At 44.7% G+C, this 22,271-nt stretch overlaps 1 protein-coding gene across 1 annotated transcript in view; it reads right to left on the bottom strand.

Annotated features, from left to right (window-relative positions):
• Window positions 1-22,271, bottom strand: part of ptk7b (protein tyrosine kinase 7b) — a 75,098-nt gene that overhangs the window by 5,177 nt on the left and 47,650 nt on the right. The window contains exons 2-13 of the mRNA XM_041947327.1: window positions 19,159-19,455; window positions 11,532-11,634; window positions 11,080-11,264; window positions 8,919-9,066; window positions 6,792-6,922; window positions 4,907-5,173; window positions 3,965-4,101; window positions 3,680-3,815; window positions 2,895-3,014; window positions 2,405-2,554; window positions 1,895-2,042; window positions 516-643 (exon numbers count right to left, since the gene is read on the bottom strand). Coding sequence (XP_041803261.1) covers window positions 516-643; window positions 1,895-2,042; window positions 2,405-2,554; window positions 2,895-3,014; window positions 3,680-3,815; window positions 3,965-4,101; window positions 4,907-5,173; window positions 6,792-6,922; window positions 8,919-9,066; window positions 11,080-11,264; window positions 11,532-11,634; window positions 19,159-19,455 — 1,950 coding nt within the window. The remainder of the gene's footprint in view (window positions 1-515; window positions 644-1,894; window positions 2,043-2,404; window positions 2,555-2,894; window positions 3,015-3,679; window positions 3,816-3,964; window positions 4,102-4,906; window positions 5,174-6,791; window positions 6,923-8,918; window positions 9,067-11,079; window positions 11,265-11,531; window positions 11,635-19,158; window positions 19,456-22,271) is intronic.

The raw sequence follows: 22,271 nt of genomic DNA on the forward strand, positions 1-22,271 counted from the left end.
AGCTGTCACACAATTACTCCAGCCTACCAAAGCAAATGGCAAGCCCATATCTGTTTTATAGATCAACGGTCACCAAGTTCACACAGTTTCTTCCCTGGCTTTGTTAGATCTGTCACGCTGACCGTGACAAGCTACAACAAACAACTAATTCAACTGTCTCCTACTCAGAGCTAATCTGGAATACAATCCTTCTCCTTTGGAAGAAAATGAGTTGATACGGGACACTAGTGCAAGTGTGTGACTTTAATTTGCAGCTTCGGTCAGCACACAAGGAGCCTCAGAGTGTGAGGCGTTATTAGATCTAACGTCTGTCCAATCCCATCACCGCAGTGACAGCTGTGGCGTCAGAGATGCGGCTGTGGTTATTAACCTGTCGAGATGGATGACAGGCAGAGGGTGAAGGTTTAATAAATGCCTTCGTGCTTTACTTGTGATCTCTGTGTACGGCCCGTGTGTGCACCGTTGTTCCTGATAAAGGAAGCCTGTCTGTGAGCCCATGTATGTGTTAAACTCACCCACTACATACAGCTGAGCCACGCGGTCTTTGATACTGCAGCTGTTTCCAGCCACACATGTGTATCTGCCAGTGTCATCCGTAGTGACATCTGTAATCACCAAGGAGCCATTGGGCATCTTCTGGAACCTGGAAGAAAAAGGGGACGGGACAGATGAAGGTGGAGGTCTGGGGGTCCTGAATGTACAAGAGGGAAACAGGAGGAGGCCGGAAAGAAGAGCCAGACTGGCTCCATGTAACCGAATGAATCATTCTGAAATACTAAAATGGTTTTCCATGGCTGGCATGTGAGGCTGTAATATACTGACAGTACTGGAAGGTAAAAAGGTGTCCACTGCACAGACAATGGGCTTCATGCAAGAACGTTTTTGCATTCTTATCCTACGTCTCGTACTTTGTTCTGTGAGGTCGGCCGCACGACTGTTAGAAGTTGAGTTCAGCAAAATCTCTTAACAGCACAAACGTGTCATAAATTGCTCGTTTCAACCTGATGAATGCCACCTGTTCATGATCGTCAGCAAAATCAACACCCCTGAAGCTGTTGCCTGTACATCTTAATCAAGTGTAAAGAGAAGGACTCCACACTGCTGGAGATTGCAAGATGAAAACGGTACAGGAGACGAAGTCAATTAAATAATACAGCTGTCAACGACTTGTCGTTAGAGCACCACAATTTGACAGAAATATTGTTTGCCATGAAGCCAGATACTGAAAAATGTCAACCATGAAGGGGATATGTGATGACAGAATATTGTACTGTACATGCAGGTGATGTGACACTGTCAGGTGTTACAACAGGATGTTCACCTGGACAGCAGTCTGCCCTCAGGCAGCTGCTGGAGTGAGAAAACTTTCCTGACGGCTGAAATCTAGAAGTAAAGTCTCAGTAAACGACAAGCCACAGTGATCATACAGTGAACAGAATATCATTTTTACATTACAACTACGTTAGTTATGTACTGTATTTTCATTTTGGCTGATTCTGGTAACGTATTTAAACTCATTGTGAATTCATTCAGATTCATTCGACCTTTTTCTCCGTGTGGAGAGCGGCAGACATCTGTTCATGACTCGTAAAACAGGTCTGGACCGCTCACGAATGCTTAAGAAAAAGCACAAGGAAATTAGTGAATGTGACAAGTTCTCCTAAATCACTTCTTTATGACACTTAAGAACAAATCTGTCCCAAATATGACGCTCTCACATGAAGCCCTTTGTGTTCAGGTGTGTAGCACTATATTAGCACAAAGCTAAATCTATAGTGAACACTGCAATCAATCCTGTTTGGAACCTGTAATCACAAAGTGTAATCCAAATCGTCTGTTAACACGTCTGAAAGATGGCGGGGGGAGTCTAAACAGTGCAATGTGTCTCATTTACCTCCTGTTCTTACTGATGTCCAGCGTCTTGTCTTTGGCCATCCAGTGGATGTGAGGCTCGGGGTCGCCGGTGGCCTGACAGTGCAGGATGGCTGTGTGACCTTGGTACACCGTTGTGTTCTCTGGCTCAACCTTAAAGCGAATGTACACTATATATACACACACACACGCACGCACACGCACACACACACACTCATTAGTACAAAACTTACACCACAACTGGGCCATAACATTTCCTTTACAGACTGTGGTGACTGTGGTTAACATCCTCTCAGTTGCAGTACACAACCCAAAAGCAATTCATTACTGGGCTATAAAAAGGCCACCAAGCACACAATAAATGCTGCTGTGTATGCCACTTGATGAGAATGATCAGTGACCCTCCTCATAAAACCACCCTCTGATGCGCTGAGACCACAAGTTCTTTGGATGTGGGACTGATGACTAATTCGGTAGCGTGACCCTTTCTTTCATAATTCCCCGCCTCCAAGATGATGACTGAGCGGTTTACCGGCCACAGTGAGGGTCACCAGGGCTCTGATCTCCCCCTGGAGGCTGTTGGAGGCGATGCACGTGTAGTTGCCGGCATCGCTGCGGGTGACTTTGGTGAAGTGGAGCTGGCCGTTCCTCTGCTCCACGCGGGCTGGCAGCTCTCCTCCGTCTGCAGGGGGAGACAGAGGGACACGCAGGGGGGTTAGGAGGGCTGAGGCTGGTGCTGAGTGTGGGATTCAAGTGGTTAAATCGACTCTGTCATGGCAAACGCAGCTGAAGGGGGAGAAAATGATCCATGATGTTGGATCTTCCTCATACTCTGTTTATTGCAGAGTCTCTGCGTGTTTCTACATATTCTCGTGGCAACAGCATTCATCATCATTAGCATGAAGGGAATGAAGGGTACCGCTGCACGATGGATGAGATATATCCTTAAGAAAGTGTTTAACAGCCATTCCTTCTTCAACTTAAAGTATTGTGAGGCAAAGTTAAGCCAGTGGCGTGCACACCTGCTTTGGTCCAGCGGATGGTGGGGCTCTCTCGGCCTTTAGCTGAGCACTGGATGGTGATCTCGTTATCCAGCTCCAGGCACTGAGCAGGCTGGGGGGTCGGGGTGAACTTCAGCTTCTCTGAAACACAAGTCATAACACCACACACGCATTACACACGTGGTAAAACACTGATGGGGGTTGGGGGGCTGCACATGCGAAAGCCTCTTTTGTGCTACTCGCACTGCAGATGAAATAACACAAAGCTGATGCAAATCATGTTCAGACACATTCAGGGAAATGTGGCTTCACGCACACATGTACACACAGATCTGAGTATAAAAACGGAGGCCTATCAGAGGCTGAGATCATACAAACAGAGAGATTGTCCAGACAAAACAGCGACATGTCATCTATCGCAGTAATCCTACAGCGGCAGAGCTACGCCGAGAGGAATTTATCATGGAGATAATGTGTGAAAATGGGGGCTGGAATAAAGCTGCCGTGCATGAGTCATATTTTACACCTCTGTGGGTGTCCTGCAGGACGCCCAGAGACACAACATAGACGTGCTCCTCCTATTTTAGGAAACACATATTCAGACTCAAAAAGCCCACGGGCAGGACGGCGTTTGTTTTCTATTTTTTTCTCAGCGCTGCGTTACTCATTATGCCCTGGATATGAGTTCACTCATTACACATTAACCTTCGGTCAGTCTGGTCAGATAACTGTAAGCACGCGCTCAGTAAGAATAATATAATCTACCGTTCGTATTGATCGAACTGGGCACTTCCCTCGCAGCTTACCGAGCACAGTCACTCTGGCTTGCCCAGACAGTCGGCCGCCGGCAGTCTTGGTTTCACAGCCGTACATCTGTCCGTCGTACACCTCCACGTTGTTGATCCTCAGGGTGCCGTTAGGGAACAGCTTAAAACGAGAATCCTAGAGAAAAATAAATAAATTAGGTGAAATTCCCTCATGTCAAAAAAAAAAAAAACAGATATTAGGTGGGGTTTTTTTATGTGTTTATGCATGTCAGACAAAGACACTAACAAGTGTGTTTGTGTGTGTGTGTGTGTCATATAACTGACCTCTGGGGTGATCATGATGTTGTTGCGCAGCCAGGTGACCTCAGGTTCAGGGTTGGCCTGAGCGTGACAGTGAAGGTATCCTGGTTTACCCTCCTCTAAGTGGCTGTCCTGAGGCCTCATCACCCACACCGGGGCAGCTTTGGAGACACGTAGAAAAGAGGCATTCCAGTAACATAGAATCAGTCCCCACATTTTACACTTATCCAACAGTATATGCATAACAGCCCTTCAGTCCTTCTCTTTGAAGGAATACACAAAGCGTTTAAGAGCTCGGCCCACTGGCAAGACTAAACACAGACACCATTAATAATTCTAATGTATCCGGTAGAGGGCCCCAGTGTTCCCAGCATGCTCCTGACATTAAATAAGATGACTTACTATTTGAAAGAGAACTAAACTAAAATTAAACACAACAATTTATGACATTTTACTTTATTTGGCTATATTCATATATGATGATAATTGTGAGGATAATTCATCCTGACAGCGAAAACTGACCAGGAGCCATTCTTTGAATCATTTAATGAGATTTTTCTGTGTGATTTAAGTGATTTCGTATTGACCTTCCATAAAGTTTAGGAACTCACAAGAGACATATTTTTAAAAGGAAGGTCTAAATTGAGGCATCAGAGGCCTAGATATGATGACTTTTGTTATCTCTAGTATGGGTAAAGCTCAGAAAACACTGGATCTACATATCCCATAATGCAACACAATAGCATTTTTCAATAGATACTCCCTGCCTTCTGAATGGCCACTTCTTTCAATCCCAATGTGTTCAGTTTGTACTCTTGTAGGCTTTCTGTTTAATAGTCTGATGGAAACATCAGGGTTATTTTCTTATTTTGTACTTTTTAAACTCTATAACAATTTCCAGGTGCAGCACAGTTAATGCACAAAATTGGTGAAGCGCCCCTTTAAAGCAGTCTGCATATGACTTACTGGCCACGGTGAAAGTGACCTCCTGTGTCTTGCGTCCTGCCTTGTTCTGGGCCACGCAGGTGTAGGTGCCGGAATCCCCCTCCTCTGTGGGACTGAAGACCAGGTCCAAGCCATCCTGGTACACTCTGCCCTCTGTGGGCACCCGCTGGCCTCCTCTCTCCCACCAGACCTCGGGCTCAGGCCTGCCGCGTGGGGGGCGACAGGGCACCCGCTGCAGGGTGTCCGCCGTGAAAACCTTGGACATCTTGGGCACCATGTCTTCTATCTCTGCAGCGGAGAGCAAGGACAGGGTGAGAATTTTCAGCGCGAGGGGGGAATTTGAATGCAGAAATTGATTTCCAGTTACACGAGGCCTCTGATAATCATCAATCTGTCTTCAAAGCCACCGAAGCATTACGGATTCTGAATTTCATGAGCAGCCTCGAGCAAGCTTCATTCCAACTCACAGTTCTGTTAACGGATTTCCTGTCTTGTTAGGAAAAGTCCTCTGATTTGTAGCGCAGGCCACAGTAATTACAGAACAAAGCGCACAGTAGCGAGGAGGCGAACTGGGTATACAAGTTGTGTGGGAATTAACTAGGGCCTGTGTGAGGTGGGTCATATCAAAACTGGCAGCCCCTGTACAGAAAGTGGAATGTGATCTGTGGTACAAAGACTCACAAGACCTCCACTACTGTGTGGTTTAACACTGTGTGTGTGTCCCAAATGGAAGTCATTAATACTTTATTGGCCGACAGCGCTCTGAAAGCTGGTCAGTGGCTACGACCTTCTATGAGTCTGAGATCTAAATCAATTAATGGGAACAGAAGAAAACACACATTTCTTAGCAGATGAAAGGGAAGTCAAGCTGGGAGGGGGGAGGGAGGGCAGTGAAATGAATGAGGTGGAGCCACGATGGAGCGACTGTTTAAACTTGTCCCCTAAATACTGAATTCTACTGTGACACAATCCTCTATAATGCCTGCAGGGATTACCATCAGATTAAGTGAATTAAGGTATTTAAATGGAGCTGCGGTTCACTGGGTTAAAACTGCAGATACAGTCGAAGCTCCTTAATCCAAGACCCTTGGGGAAAAGAGTCTGTTGGAGAGGAATAAAGTACTTGGGACCCTGAAACGCAGAGAAATTCCAGCCCTAAGCTCATTCAAAATATTTGACTTGCATGCACTTGCATTTCAAAATGCTGGCTGATTAGTAAGATGAGAAGATACTACAGCTTGTTCCTGCTTTAAGCTCAAGCAGCCGTTTAAAGGAGTTCTTTTGGAGTTACAGTGAGACAGAAACAGAGCAGGCGCTCTTGTGTGCGATATCAAAAACTCTGATGTGTCTGGACGTGTGTATTACATTGTTTTCCCGGTGCGTATCAGAACCTAACCTGTATGCACAACCAACCAAGTTAAGGTTGCTTCAGTTGTGATGTTTTCATTTTAAAGTGATTCAATTTCTACTGATGTTAGATGAAAATCACAGGGGGCACGTCTAATGACATTAAGCATTTCACAGCCTCATAATTATACCGCTCGTTAGGCTGTTCGCGTCATACTCCGAAGTTATCGAATGTTAAATGTTTGTTCAGCCAGGTGCAGAAAGTTTGTTGAGCTAAACAAGCTTGGCAAACAGCTGGACTTGTTGGAGGAAATAATAAGGAGGAGAAGCAGGAAAACGCTCCGGCGCGGCGTGTGTAGTGGATACAGCTGGGCCGGATGTCAATAAGGGAATGTGATTTTCATCTGAGGGATGTGGCAGAAGAAGAAGGGAGGGGAGGGCAGGATAAATATGCAACCCAAATGCCCACCCTCACTCTCAGATTACAGAATCACAGGTGTTTATCTCTCACCAGTTCAACTGCAGATATGCACGTGTGTGTGTGTGTGTGTATGTGTACCTGCTATGTGGAGAGAGGCCTCCAATGTAACCTGGGACCCTCTGAGGCCACGACCCACACACTTGTAGGTCCCCGTGTTCCTGGGCTTGACCTGGGTGATCAGCAGTGTGCCGTTGGAGAGCAGGACCACACTGTGGAGAAGAAACAGATCAGACAGTTCACGCTTCCCGCTCGGCTCGTTCATACTGTCTCACCATCACCGAACAACAAACCATGTGTCCCACATTATTTGTGCATGAAAGCCGCCACCAGATCTTCCTCAGGTGGCATCTGAAAACAATTCTGAGTACTTGTGTTGGCCTGCTTGGAGCACCAGATGGAGACAATAGAATGAGTGCCAGAAAACCTTAACGTGGGACTACTTTTTTGTGCTTGGCATGTTAGCTGACTCCATCTAAATTGCCCTGATTCACTAAAACCCGAGCCATCTGCTGCTCCAAATAGGTTAAAGTAAATGCTGAGAATTTGTCCACAGAACACAAGGAAGGGTGACCTACATAGTGAGTTCATTTCAAAAAGTCTTGTGCTTTTCCTGATGACTGGCCCCTGGCCTCTGGCGGGCTGAAGGGAGTATCAGTGCCAGTGATGGACGTATGAGAAGTAATTAAAGGCTGACCTTAAGCCAGCTTCAGGGATGACAGATAAGGAGCTGCACATCCCACGCAGCACAGTAATCAGCTCCGCCGACCGGACAACTCGATAGCTCATCACGACTATATGACAAAGTCGTTACAAAACTCATGGGAAAAGTGAATATGTAAAGACAGGAACAAGTCAAGGCACTGCTGGATGCATTTAAGGATGCCGTGGAATTCTGCAGAGACATTTCCAAAAACGGGCTTCATCCAGGACTATCCTGGTTCTGCACTGGATTCCCTCAGGAGGGCTGATGTTTCTGTGTCTTCTCTTCTTCTCTGTTCAATAGCAGGAGGGAAATGAGCTTTGGGAGCTCGCGTGTGTTTCCACCCAAGAGATAGAGAACGAGTCTGTGGAACATTACTTCACTCAAAGGAAACAGTCTAAAATAACCACAAAACAAAATGAACAAAGGCAGATTCTCTTTTTTTTTCTTTCTTTCTTTTTTTTTTAAGCCAATCATCTTCATAGCTACATGCGATCCAACTCAGACAGAACTGGCATGGTTTCACATTTTTGCCCCGACAGTTGGTTTGACCCAAAGGGCAATATTTTTTCTGTCTGCAAAAACAGCCTTGAGCCTACGCTGCTATGTTTTCCCTTAGTTTCGTGCTTATGAAAAACAATCTTCATCAAACATTCACACACAATCTAGAGGGGGGGTATTGTCTAAAGAGTGTAGGTGCAAAACAGATGATCCCCTGCAGAGCAGCTGCAATCCTCTGGGATTACATCAGCCCAGATCAATAAACACAACACGGAATACAGTGTCTGTGTGTGTGTTTTTATATTCACGCTTATTACCCATCCCTCTCTAATCCTGGTGCTGACTCATCACTGCCTAAGTGACCAAACCCGCCTCTGACAAGCTCATTACACCAGCGACTGACTATTGATATTGGAGCCCTTCACCTCCCTCCCTCACTGAACATAATAATCATTTTAAAATCGAAATCCAGGCTCCAGAAAACCATGTGGAACAGGGTGCCTACAATGTGACTATGTATAAACATGAGGTGCTATGAACCCTGAGGGTGTGCGTGGCACTTGGTATAGAAATTGGTTATTATACAGTGCTTATGTGTTTAAAGGGGACATGCTGGTAAGTTGTAGCTTGAGGGGTTTTTCCGCTAAGTGCGTGATCACTGGAGAGCTGGAAGTCGTTTGCGATTGGCTGGAGAGAAAGGCTGCGTTCAACTGATGTATAGTAGACTGCAGAGAAACTTTACTGTTCTCTGTTCCAGTAATAATATTTCTTAATGTGCAATCCATCTTAAGACTGAGTGGTAACGGCACACAGAGAGCTGGGAGCCCGGTGCAAGAGTTCCACCTCATTGGGTTCAAAGGAATACCCAAAGCTGGAGCTTATATAATTGTAAGTAAGAAGAGGGAATGAAGTGGGGGCAGGATGTGGGTGGGAGAGTGGAGTATGTGATGTATGATGAGAAAGAAAAGGGCGATGCAGAGGGGAGGATTTAGCTCTGAACATACCGAGACTTGTTTGCCAGCAGCTCGGTTTCATGGTACCACTCCAACGTGGGGGCCGGCACGGCAGTGAACTGGCAGTGGAGAGCGGCCTCCTCGTTTCGCAGCACCACCTGGTCCTCAGGAGTGACCACTGGCCGCGGAAAACTCTTATCTGTTAGAGAGACAGAGAAACATCTGCATGATTACATCTGCAGGCACTGGACCATCAAGTTTCATCTGAGTAGATACTTGTGCATCGCACCAATCTACTCCAGGCTTTATTAGAAGCTGCCAACAGGAGCCTGAGGCTGGTGAACAAGTGGCCTTCAGGTGGCGGTGTGTGTCAACACCTTGGGGGGGCCCCAAGGGAGACTTAATGAGGTCAGTGAACAGACCCTGCAGCTTATCTGGACCATCATCTCCTCCTATTTCTTTACCTCCTGGACCGTAGAATCACACACAAGAGATCATTTCTCTCTTCTCTGTGATGATCTGAAGTCACGCTATTCCAAGAAATTGGGGTTAGAAGGACTCAAGTGGGGTCAACTACTCTGGAAACAAGAAAAAATCATACCTGAATGGTCAATTTAATACAGAATTTAAAGGGTCAACAATGAAAAAGACTGATCATTTCGTGTGTTTAACTATGGAGCATTTTTACAGTCAATTTCATATCACCTAAAAACGCTTTTACTATGTAACATTTGCCCTCTTTTCACAAACTTTTGACCCCCTCTACCCAGCCAGATGTCCAGTGCTACCTTTGGCTACAACTTGGTTGCACAGACCTGCCAAAAGCAGAGATTTAGTCGCATACAACCCAGAGGAGGAGTAATCACCACACAGATTTGGGGACATTGTTATACTCCAAATACAAAGCTGAAGGGCGTTGAACTCAATAAAGAAATGGGAACATGAAAATAACCCTAATCCAGGTTTAAGTGAGTGAGTATTTTAATTCTGAACAGCTACTGGAGTATGGTGTCAGGAGCAGTTCTAGGATATGGCTACTGGTTGGTGTGAAGAAAAAGAAAGGCGTACACTCGGAGCACACCTGGCCACCCAGGAAGTCCTCATCTTAAAGAGCTGTGACCGTACATTGAGGACCTGTCTAAATCTGTCAACGTTTCCTTAAGGTGAAGACCTATAGAAGAGCAGAGGGTGGCAACATGGTAACTGGAAACTCAACAATTATCCATTCTTCCCTCAGCCAGGTGCTAACCTGGTCTGTGTGCGTGTGTTGCAGGTGGCTAATTAGAGTGGATCAGGTTTCTCGCACAGATGTGCTGCTGTATGTACAGTATTGGCTCTGTCGTGTACTGGAGGGATAATACATTGAACGGGCGCACACACACACACACGCACGCATGCACACACACTCACACACACACACAGTAAACAACAGTCATGTTGTGAGCCTGCAGAAATACAAAGAATCATCCTGTACCTCAACACTCGGTGAAAGCTTCAGTTACACAGTCAGATCAACAGTACAAAGCTGCTGCTGAGGGAGCTGATGCTATTGTTCACTCAGCAGATGTTTATGATGTTGTTTCTGCCTATGTGGGTGGCGGAGGAGGAAGGCGCTAACACACTCTCAGGTAATCACATTAGGAATGGCTCCTCTCTCAACACTAAAAGGCCTATACACCCCTCCTCCTCCTCCTCCTCCTCCTCCTCTTCATTGCACTTCCTGGCAGATGTGGGACGGTGAGAAGATTCATTGAAAGCTGAAAATATCTGATTATTAATTACAGGCATCTGAAGCCGAAAGGATTTGTTGATTAATCAATTGTTAAATGACAGATTTTCATTTTGATTTCATTTTCAACCAAAAATGCCAACCAATCATTGGCAGCTTCTCGAATGTAGGGGTTTGCTAATTTTCTCTGACATAATAATCAGTAAAAACAAGTATTTTTGAGTTTTAGACTGTTAATAAGCAATTTCAAGTTTCGAAATTGTGAGAAGCTTTTTTCACTATTTTCTGATGTTCTTTGGTTGGAATAACAATAAAAAAGAAAATAATGGGTACATTAGTCGATTAATGCGGTCAGGATAATTCAAGATAATTGGTTAAGTCATGCTAAGAGTGGCAGAAGAAAACAACTGAGACACCAAAGATTATTTAGACCATTTAGATGAAGACACAATCACAAAAGGTCACACACACACTCACACCTACCTATAATGTTGAGAGTGAAGTTACTGTTGCTGCAGACGTGCCCGGCTGCATTCTTGGCACAGCAGTAGTACAGGCCGTTGTCGTCCGGACTGGCACTCTTGAAGGTGAGCGTCCTTTCCTTGTTATTGATCTGATGGCTCTTCTCTGTCAGCTTCACCCCGTCCTTGAACCACTGGCACGTTGGCCTGAGGCGGAGAGGAGGATTTAAGCAGATAGGCATGAGAGAGGTTTAGGAATAGAAAAAAAATTGGGGTAGAGATGTGTGATTGATGAAGACAAAAAAGAGGAGGTACAAAGGTGAGCAGCGGGGAGAAGAAGAAGAATAGGCAAAGAAGAACATAAGGGCATGAGAGAGGCCAACGAGGACAGAAGAATAGTTTTACAGTACAGTCCTCAACATGATCCTTAACCCTTTGAGCTCTGAACTTGAGGTGACGGGGGAGGGGACTCACCGTGGGTGTCCATCAATATGACAGCGCAACGTGACCGGCACAGAGCTCTCAATGTCCCCTTCTGAGGCGGGCTCCTTCAATGTCACACCACCACTTTCTAACCCTGAAGAGGAAGAAAAAAAGAGGAGACTGTAAGCAGGAGGAGGGAGGAAGCATAGGAGGACAGGGGGAGTAACGGAGGAGAAGGACGGGAGGAAAAATTGAGTTAAGTGGTCGTCCTGTTGTCTGTGCTCATGGGACTCACGGCAATGCTAATGGGAGCAGCAGGGATGAGGGCAGAGTTGGACACATCACCGAGACGGCAGCGTGACTCAGGAACAGAGGCAGAGCAGGGAGCTACGGCACCGCTGGCTCAGCTCCGGCATACCACTGTCCTGCACTCACAAGAGCGAGCTGGGCCTTTACAGTGCTTTTTATGGACATTTAATGGACAGCTCATTGACTTCCTCTGTTAAAAGGGCTACTGTGCTGTCAGAGCAGCCCATAAAACTCAGGCAACAGTGAACATTTTTTGACTTTTGGCCTTGGCACGGTTATGATTTTCAAAATGCTGCAATATTCCTTCAAACCTGATAAGGTGTGTCTACATTATTGCGCCATAGTAGCAGATGCCACAACAGAGTGATGAGAGGTATCCCTCACACAAGAAACATGAAACCTGATTGAATGTTTCAGAGTGACACATGAGCACGAAAGCAAATGAAAAATACAGATGGCCGGAAATTGATCCACAGTCGTCCCCTAAACACATCATGGTGCAGTGAGGGATGAAGGGAGGAGAGTGGTTTTATCATTAATGGTCTAACCCAGTGCACCTGGATATATACTGTACTGTATATATATCTTCTACAATGTGTCAAAAAATCATCACACAACAAATCATTCCTACATTCTGCTAAACGAAGGGCAGCATACGATCCTTTTTCAGGGCACGATTCTTTCAAACGTCAAAGGCAGACTAGTGGATAAAAGAATCACGTGAGGCATTTCATCCCTCTTTTGATAAGAAGGGCTGTGGCTCCTGCAGTCCTGATGGAGACACCTATGTGGACAAAATCGCTGCCTGCTGCTGAGCTAGAAGCACACTGAAGTCTACTGGATGAAAACATTGGTCAATTCTGAGATTCTGGCCTATTCTGCGTCCATCACAAAAACACACTGTTAAAGGTTTAGTTTGGTTAAGATTTCTAGTCTTAATATGGATGCAAATGAGTGTGGATTTAATTAGATACTGCCAATTTGCATATTTAAACAAAAAATTCCAAAAGCCAGAAATCTTCACTTTAGGAGCACCTCCATATGCCGGACTTTCCAGTTTTATTCCAATCTACATTCTGAAGGTTTTTACAAAGGGGTTTGATTTTCATATATAATTCATAGCCTTACTTATATTACAATTAATCCTGAAAACTTGGTGAAAATAAATTTTATGTCTCTTGACAGTATTTTCTGACTTATGGAGTGATAATAAGACACATCCAAAATTCCCTCTGTAAAAACCTTTGATTGTAACACGCCAACAAGAAGAAAACGAGAATCTGGGGCCTGGCTTTATCGAATGTTCAGATGTCTGTTCTTGAAATTAATGCAAATTAGAGAATATTTAATGACATAATGTACCATTTACCTATTTAAACATAAAAGTTCAGAAAAAATAATACAAAGTAATACAAAGTACAATTGTCTTATTGTAAGTAATGAACTGGGGTAGCTTCATGGTAGTATCTACTGGTTAAAATCTTGACCCTATTCACCTGTGGTGTCATGTCTGAATAAATATTTCACAGTCATTTAGACAAACCAAAGCTGTCTCCATTGGTGGGAAACACCTCAGATTTGGTTGTAGCACCGCCTTCGTGTTACCTTGCTGGAATTCCCCTTCCCTTGCTGCGTGTTGACTACACAAATACTTGATGTTTACACTGAGTGAGATCAGGGCTAATTGTTATTTATGTGTTGATATATGAGACGTGGTTATATGACCTGCAGTAACCGTGCACCTGCCGTGGTTACTGGATGCATACATCCATTCACTGAGAGAGCATGTTTGTTTGTGTTGCACTGGGTTATGCATGAGTCCATGAGGCTTTTATATGAGTGTGTCTGCACATAAAAGCCTGTGTGTATTAGTGTAAGACATTCCATCATGGTGAGCTCCATTCATATGGCCTGTGGCTGAATATTGTGGTTGCAGCTCTGCTGCTGTTTGGATCATCTATGAAATATGCATGGCATGAGCCTCCACCTGGGAGAATGGTGGAGAGACGGGGGACGCAGCACCTCTGTGAGGTCAGAGGGGGCGCTAGAAGAAGACCTGTCGCAATGAATTAAACAGGAAACTGGCAGTGCTCTGCACCCCAGGTGATCATTGGAGCCGTCTCCACAGTAACGGGGCTTCCATCCCTCTTGCTTATGCTCCCATGTGTGCCAGGCGGCTCTCATTAGCTTCCGCCTAGCACAGATGCTCCAACAACTGTGAGTGTGTGAGCGCAGTGGAACAAATGTGCGTGTTTATGTGTCTGTTAGAGACAAGTGTTTGTGTATGCCGACGGTGGTGAGATGTGAAACACAGTTGATGAACGCATGCCTGTAGAAGCACTCAAATATCGTTGACAGTTCAGCAGAGGATGCTAATTGGTTGTATGTCTCAGTCAAGGCCACGCCAGTATCTTAGCGAAGAGGAGGAGAAGGTGATGAAGGCCATCCCAGCAATGGGAACCTGGGGCCAGACACTCAGACAGACCTGTTATTAGTACACTATGAGCATAATGGGGCCGACAAAAACAGAAGGAGAAACAGTGAGTCACTGCGGAGGAGGAGGAGAAAGCAAGAAAACATTCGATGGAACACAAGTATCATCTGCGGTATGACTGACATTCACAAAATGAAATCAAAGAATGTGTTTTAACCTGCCTGGAGTAACAGGTGGGTGTCAACCTGTCAACTTCGGGAGGCACAGCTGCATTTGAAAGTCATATTCTGTGCTACTTTTATAACAGCACAGTCTATTGCCAATGGAAAAAAAAGCCATTCAACCTACAGATTTTAACCTCTCTGTGTCTGGTATGTCTTTCCTGAGAAAATCCCTCTGACACCTTTTCATACTTGGAAGAACTGTTCTACATCCCAACAGCATGAGTGTGTAATAAGAGGAAGAACAACTGGGTAGATAATGTGAGCAGTAAGAGACCTTGCGGCTGAACTGACAAATAAAATACCTACATATGTAGAGAGATAAGTAAATAAATAAAAAAAAGTACATATACGTGTTCCTACAAAGCTGTTTACATGGCTAATGAAAATAAATATTCCACAAATACTTCTGTTTACATGCAGCTGTGCATATTATTATTATTACTGGTATCATTTCATTTCTGAATTGACCTGGATCGTGTGACAGCCACACATTCTAACCCTTTACACCGCTCATAGCTCCATTCACAGTTCAGGTTTCTCCAGCTGTCCACTCGACAAACAGAAGGCGCTCTTTCATAACCTATTAGTGGCAAATACTTCCCCGTAATCCCTCTCAGAATGCATGACTAAGTGTTGGAGCAGGCCTGGCAGCTAACGCCATAATTAGGGGCGTATAATTATTATGTTGGAGGCAGAACAGGAAGCTCTATCAACACGGGGATGATAACAGATGAATTGTGAGGATATAGTCAAGACAGATGCTTGGACCATTCATCCCTCGCCGTGCCAATAGGCAGCTGTGTGTGTGTGTTTGTCTGTTTCACTCAATGAGCTGATTTGTTGCCATGGAGAAGGGTTTCTGCAACGGACAGGCAGGGTGGATTGTGTTATCCAGGGCAGTGCTGGGGATATGATTTGACAGACAGCGCCATATGGGTATGGAAATAACTAAAACATGTGGCAGGGCGGCATCACATAGTAGACTTTGTTGAAAGGAAAAAAGAAAGTGCCCAGGCACAGTCCGGGGAAAAGCGTGACAGACTCGGCTTGCTGCTTTAGATGAGGTGTCAGATTTTATCAGCTGTGGCTGACAGAGGTCAAAAGGCCAGGTTGCAAACTACGGCAACTCGTAGAGATACTGCTGCTGCTGTGACAAGGCAGAGAGAGGAGGAAGGAAGGGGGGGGGGGTTAGACACTCTGACACTGGAGCAAAGTCACTCTGCAGGGAAGAAGCTGACGGATGGAGCCTGTCTGGGTCATTAAGCATGAAGAGCTGCATTCTGTCAGCTCACAACAGATGAGGAAGTATAAAATTGTAGGAATTATAACAAGATGTGAGAGAGTGGAGCTGTACTGGCGATTGGTGAGGATGCTCCAAATGCATCTGCTACACTCATGTAGGTTAAGGACACGCTGTGTGATTAAACCAAGATGGCGTGTGTGTGTGTACTTGTGTGCATTTGGCTCTGGGATTTCAAAGTTTAAAAGGAAGAGCATGTTCTTGTTTCCTTGTGTTTCTACTCTGTGCTCTCCTTCGGCCTGCGAGCTATGTCACTGATTTCCTAAACACTGTCAGTCTGCATCTTGTTACCAAGAGTCAAGCCAAGCGTCGCCTCCAGGACCAACAAACATGCTGACAATAGTGATGCCTGAGCCTGACGCCTCTGCTGGACGCAGTCTCGCCATGGAGACCTGGTGACCGTGCGGGACAAAAGGATGAAGGGGGGGCTAAAACCTCTATGAGTGTAAACACAAGGGGGATAATTACTCTGAATAACTCTCAACCGGCAGGATTGGCCCACCCACCATTGAGAGCAAGATAAATTAATTCTCTCTCTGCGGAGGGTGGGAGGAGGAAGGGGGACAGTCCACTCCGGTACAGTCTATGTACAGTACCACCCCCCAACCCCCCTCACAACCCACATTTACTACTACGCACGCAAACTAGCATACACATGAGCGAACGCACATGCAGGATTAATGCCAGAGGGGGTCTTTACTTTAAAGCTGCTTGCAGCTTTATCGCCCGTTAAATGCATGTTGGGGAAATATGAGAACATCTGTCATAACATAGTCTGATCAACTGAAAGCGATCCAGAGATGGACAGCTTACCTGCAAATTATGACAAAGAGACTAATGTGTTGATATACACAGACAGATGTAGCATACAAAAGGGATGACTTATTACTGCATGCTACCTAACTTGTGTGTTTGATTCAGAAAAGTGTGTTCTGTGCTATAAATTACCTCCATTCTCCTTTAACGAAGAAGAGAAATTTGCTGTAGGCGGTTTCTTATCTGAAGCCGCGCCTGAGGATGAGTCCACTCATATTGCTGTATTCTTATTAAGCTCGTACAAAGCTATCGATCTTACAATATCCAGCAGAATGTTAATGTGTGGTGCATTGATAACACTGCATCCATTAATATCTGCCTCTCAGCTGTGTATCTGCAGCTCATATCAGCTTTATGTACTGCACGTCTGCAGCACGTCTGTGTACCCGGTGACATACAGCAAGTTTCAAAGGCTGAGATATCCCAGCAGCCTCAGAGACTGATGGAAAATCAATCAATGCATGCAAACATGTACGTTCATCAACAAATAAGGAAGTATCGTGCCTTTATTATGTGAAATGTAGTTACAGATAATCAGCAAGTACTTGTTACTGGTCGAACTATTAAGGAGTTTCATAGGGCCAAATTTAATACTAAATATTTATTGACTTAAACCTGCAATGCCTGATTTTATTTTTATGCCCCACAATGACATATCATCACTTTCTAATGTTGACATGGCACATGGCAGATATGGAGCAACATTAACATTCATTTCCACTAAATATCTGACGAAATGCTCCATGCTGTGCACCAGCTTTTCATTAACTTTATCTCACTGCTGTTTGGTGGGTAGAGGAGTGCGGGTGTAACAGAGCTTTTTGCTAAACACAGCTGACTGCTGCATCTCAAAATGATGCCAATGACAGCGGTAAGAGTGAACCAAAGCAGATAAGTTGTGAGCCTGAAAGACGAAAAAATGAGCTGAAAGATGCTACGAAGCCTCACACAGCTGATAGGACAGCAGAGAGATGTTGATCGCTATGAGCTACAACTTTGACGTTACACAGTAATTGCATCCATTGTTAATACAAAAATACTGATTATTGCAGCTTTAACATGCTACATGCATGTCTCAAACTATTTCACTAAATGGCCAAAGAGAAGTTAGATGTTTGTGTGCTCTGTGTCGGCGATCAAGTCCAACCTTATTTTATATTTTAGATGTATTATGGCTCTACATTTCTGTTTGTGTGAGAGAAATGCACATCTAGACTGAGCAAAAAAAAGTTTTACCACTCTTGTGTAAACACACACACACACACACACATATATCCATGACTAAATGAGTTCAGCACGGAAAAAATGGGATTTAAAAAAAATTATTATTCCATCTTCCTTCCAATACAAATATGCCTCTCTTTTCCAAATGTGTGGGAATATTAACGACCTGGCAGATAATGCAGTTTATTCTGGGTCACGATGGCAGCTCTGAAGAACTGGTGCTTCATGTCTGACTTGTTTTTTTCCCCTTTCTAATCTGTGGGAGTATGTCAGTTGAGCTTTATTGACACACTAGATCACGTTTAATTGCAACGCATGAAAGCAGTTCCCTTCAGATCAGACATGGTTTGGAAAACTGATGTGCTTCTTTGGTCTATCTGGCTGAAACTTTTAATCATTTAGAGCCGGTGCTCAACATTACAGACCACAAATATCCACTGGTGGAGACACATCACAGAGCAGGGGTTAAACCTCTGCGCTCTCCCTCCGTCTGTCCCTCTCAGTCTGTCTCACAGTTTTGCTACTTGGAGGTCTGGACACTCATCTGCTCTTGTAATCAGTATTTGAACAATTAACATCAACGCAAAGAAAAACCTCCCGGCTGAACGTAGCTAGAGAGGACAACATATTCCAGATGGGGCCATTTTTCACTCTGCTTCGCTTTGTGTTTTCTACTACCATCAGTACAAACTCAGTGTTTGTACAACACAAAGGCTTTTCAGTTACAACTGGTACCTGAGGGCCTTCCACAATACGTGAACAAGGTTGTTATTTATCCCAAACAGGGCTGTGCAGAATTCCCATGGCTTCCACTGAAACTTAAGAGGGTCATTGAGGTTTGCTTATTGGGCTAGACAGGAACATTAAGATACTAGTGTGCCTCCCACTTACTGGGAGGAAAAGTTTAGAGAGCGACGGAGGGAAAAGCCTGACTTGAATAAAAAGCCGGAGCAAGGAGGGCAGTGTTAATCTAAACCTAAATAATTATATAGCTCGAAAGTGAATCACACTGCTCGGTAATTTCCAAACAAAAGCCTTTTGATAGCATATGGGAAAAGAGAGTGTTACACAACAGAAAAGAAAAAAAAAGATACCAGCAACAAGAAACACATGCTTGGTGGCACACGTATCCAGTTTCCTTTGGAGAAAGGGAGAGGAAGCCTCAAAGAACAAGGCAACAAGGTGGAAACATTCCTTCGGCTCATACTACCTGTCATCTTATACTGTGACTTTTGTTTTGCTTTTTTGATCCAGAAACTGGATGCACACCCTCGTTGCCATTATGAAACCCTGTCAGCTGGCAATTTCCACTGGGGATGGCTTTATTTTTCCAGGATGGAGAGTGAGAAGGGCTTGAAATGAAACACTCACACTTGATATTGAAGGAGGCATTGGTGGAGTGGCGAACCTCTCCCGTGACCACGTTTTCTGCGACGCACTCAAAGTTCCCCGCATCCAGCTGCCGATCCACGGCGGTGAACTTGAGGTTGCTGGCCTCCTGGAAGCGCCTCTCGCTGTTTTCCAGGCGCTGGCCGTTGTGGAGCCAGCCGTAGCTGATGTCGGTCGGGTCGCTGACCTCGCAGCGCAGCATGGCGCTGCGGCCGTGCAAGGCATCCTGGGACTTGGGCTCCTTGGTGAACTGGATGGCAGCAGCCTGGATGGACAGAACTGGGGGGAGACAGAGCGAGAGAGCGAGCAAGAGAGAGGCAGAGAGAGAGAGGGAGAAAGGGGCTGCTGTTAACATTTTACTGCTTTTTCCGTTCATTAAGTGTATGCCATAGAGACCACTTAGCCTTGCGGAGGAATGCGATGTTTAGACAATACTGGCTAGCTGTGAATTATTTTGTCGTAAAATGATCAGACCCGACACAGAGAAAGGACTTTTCCCATTAGCGAGGCTGTGACGCGGGTGAGCGATGCGCCTCGCAGTCATGTGGCATCAGCTTGGGGAGACGGGTCTCTCGGACAGGACGTGATGTGTTGCACACACATCCTCACGCACACTTAAATCTTTCATTTCCCCCTCACGATGCTGTGTACAGGCTTTGTGCGAGACGCATGTTTTCTGCTCTATTTAACCACATCTCCGTGGAGAAAATGACAAGAGTGTGACTTGGACTGCAGCTGTCAGAATACTTCACAGTCACATGTTGACACGCTATAGTCATAAGCTGAGAAACCGAAGTGCACAAGAAACTTTCCCATTTTTGAATACCGGTCGTTGAACAACCAGAACTTGAAAGAGCATGTCAGTGACCACAAAGCCGAAGTTTGTAGTAAGATCCATCTGCTAACCAATTTATCTTCATACGTTATGATTTATGACCCACAAACACAAATGTTCTTTATTTTTATTTGCTAGTTTTTACACTTATTTACTCAACTCTCTGCAATATGGCCATACACCTCTACCTGGTAATTCTCGTGTCGCCTGACAACAAAACATATATAATAATTACTATTTCAGCACACTGATATGTTTTTAAAGGCAGGCTGCACTCATGATTGTTGCTATTTGGAAAAATCTTGAGACAAGGGAAGGAGTCTACTCCTGCTGCACGCCGTCATCTTGTTTGAACTACCAAAATGAAGTACCCATCAATAACCCTCTCCATAGCGTGTCAAGGTAGTAAGAATAACAATAAACTGGATTTATGCAGCACTTTTCAAAACAACCAGGATTAAAACACTTCAGCGCTGAGGCCAATAAAATCAGACAGTTAAAATAGTACAGAAATAAAAAGAAATAAAACCACCAGCAATAAAGTGAAATAATGAAAATAAACCAGATAAGACACGCTGGGAATAAAATATTGTGCTAGAAATAACAAAAGGCTTCTTCAGAAAGATTCCTTTTGAGAAAGATGCCACTGATCCAGCAAAGAGGACCCTCATGTGTCCTGTGTAACACAATGTTATCATATCTGATGTCAGGACTTGTTATCATAAGGTGCGGTCCACCGCTAGAGTCGATTAAGCATACCTACACCTGCGTAAGGGTGTGTGTGTGTGTGTGTGTGTGTGTGGGGGGGGGGGGGGGGGGGGGGGGGGGGGGGTTTCACAGCCTCTAGCGGGACTGGAGCCAAGTAAAAAGGGGATCTTTCACTAATGTCAAATCATGAGCTTGTTGAAGATGAGCCAAGGTAATTCCTCCATCTTTGACCCTCCTCATCCCACCGCTCTTGTCCTCCTCCTGCCCGGCCGTCTCTTCATCAGGCTCACCTTTGTCTCAGCTGCAGGTGGCTTGAGCCGACAGGCAGGAGGCAGAAAAAGACGCAGCGAGGCAGAAAGGCTGGTCAAACATGACATCTAGAGAGGCTGGGTGGGACAAGAGCAAATACGTTTGCCTTAAATGCCCCCTTACCTTACATTTTACAGAGAGGAAATCACAGGCAGAGGCTTAAAAAACAGAGACACCATCTATGTCACATGCAAGGTAGGTAGGTGGCTCAAACTGAGCCTCAGACCACCAAGAACTGTTGGAAATATGCCTTTAATATCCCCATACTGTGTAAAAAGGAATTATCTTCTGGAGCTAAAGTAAAGACATACAGTATCTGTTAACTAAACACCTCCCACACAGATAAAACCATCACTAATCTTCTGTTACAGCTGAAAACCACAGCCGAATGCCTCCTCACTCAGCACGAAAGCAACTGCATCAAAGAGCTGTGCTTGCACTAGCGACTACTCCTTTGTTCACGGACACAAGACAGTCACCTTTAAATGTTTTCCTACAATGAGACAAATGCGCAGACATCTCCAGTGATGCACCGGTGAAGATTAGCACAAGAAATGTCTTGTCTGTCAGTTTGACGAGGTCACTGCCTATAAACACTGCACTGCACAAATGTTCCCTGAGAGTGGAGATTTTAACGATATTAGATATACTTTGAAACAAATTTTGTTATCTATATATATTTTTTCTTTTATAAACAGACAATTCTTACTTGTGGATCTATATATCTATGTGAGCACATTTCACACTTTTTCCAACAGCTAGTGATTTTTCTTTTAGTGGAGACACTGTATCAGAGGCTACAACGCAGTGGCCTTTGTTTCAGCTGTAAATACAATGTGGAGGAGAAATTTACAGGCCCCAGTAGAGACACCTGCTGCCACATGATTGGCTTTTACTTCACTGTATCGGGCAAAATTCCTCCCTTCAGATGAAACTTCACCTCTTCACCTCAGTTGGTGCCACCTAGACCAAAGCGTCAACCATCTCACATAATTTCCACACATAGATTTTACACCTAACCACGCCTTTCCTGCTCTGTCTCAACATGGGAATGAATAGACTGTGATCAAGAGTGGTGTTCATACACAAAGTGGAGGTTATTTATCAAGTAAAAAGAACTAACATTAGCTCGTTTCTGCTTGTTAAATTAGAGGATTTGCGGCTTTTAAGTTAAATAAATTTGAGTTTTGGACAGTTGGTTAGTTGGTTGTCACATTGGGCTCTGAGAAGTTTTGATGGACAT

Source organism: Chelmon rostratus, chromosome 11, assembly GCF_017976325.1.
Source record: "Chelmon rostratus isolate fCheRos1 chromosome 11, fCheRos1.pri, whole genome shotgun sequence".
In the NCBI taxonomy this organism is placed as follows: Eukaryota; Metazoa; Chordata; class Actinopteri; order Chaetodontiformes; family Chaetodontidae; genus Chelmon; species Chelmon rostratus.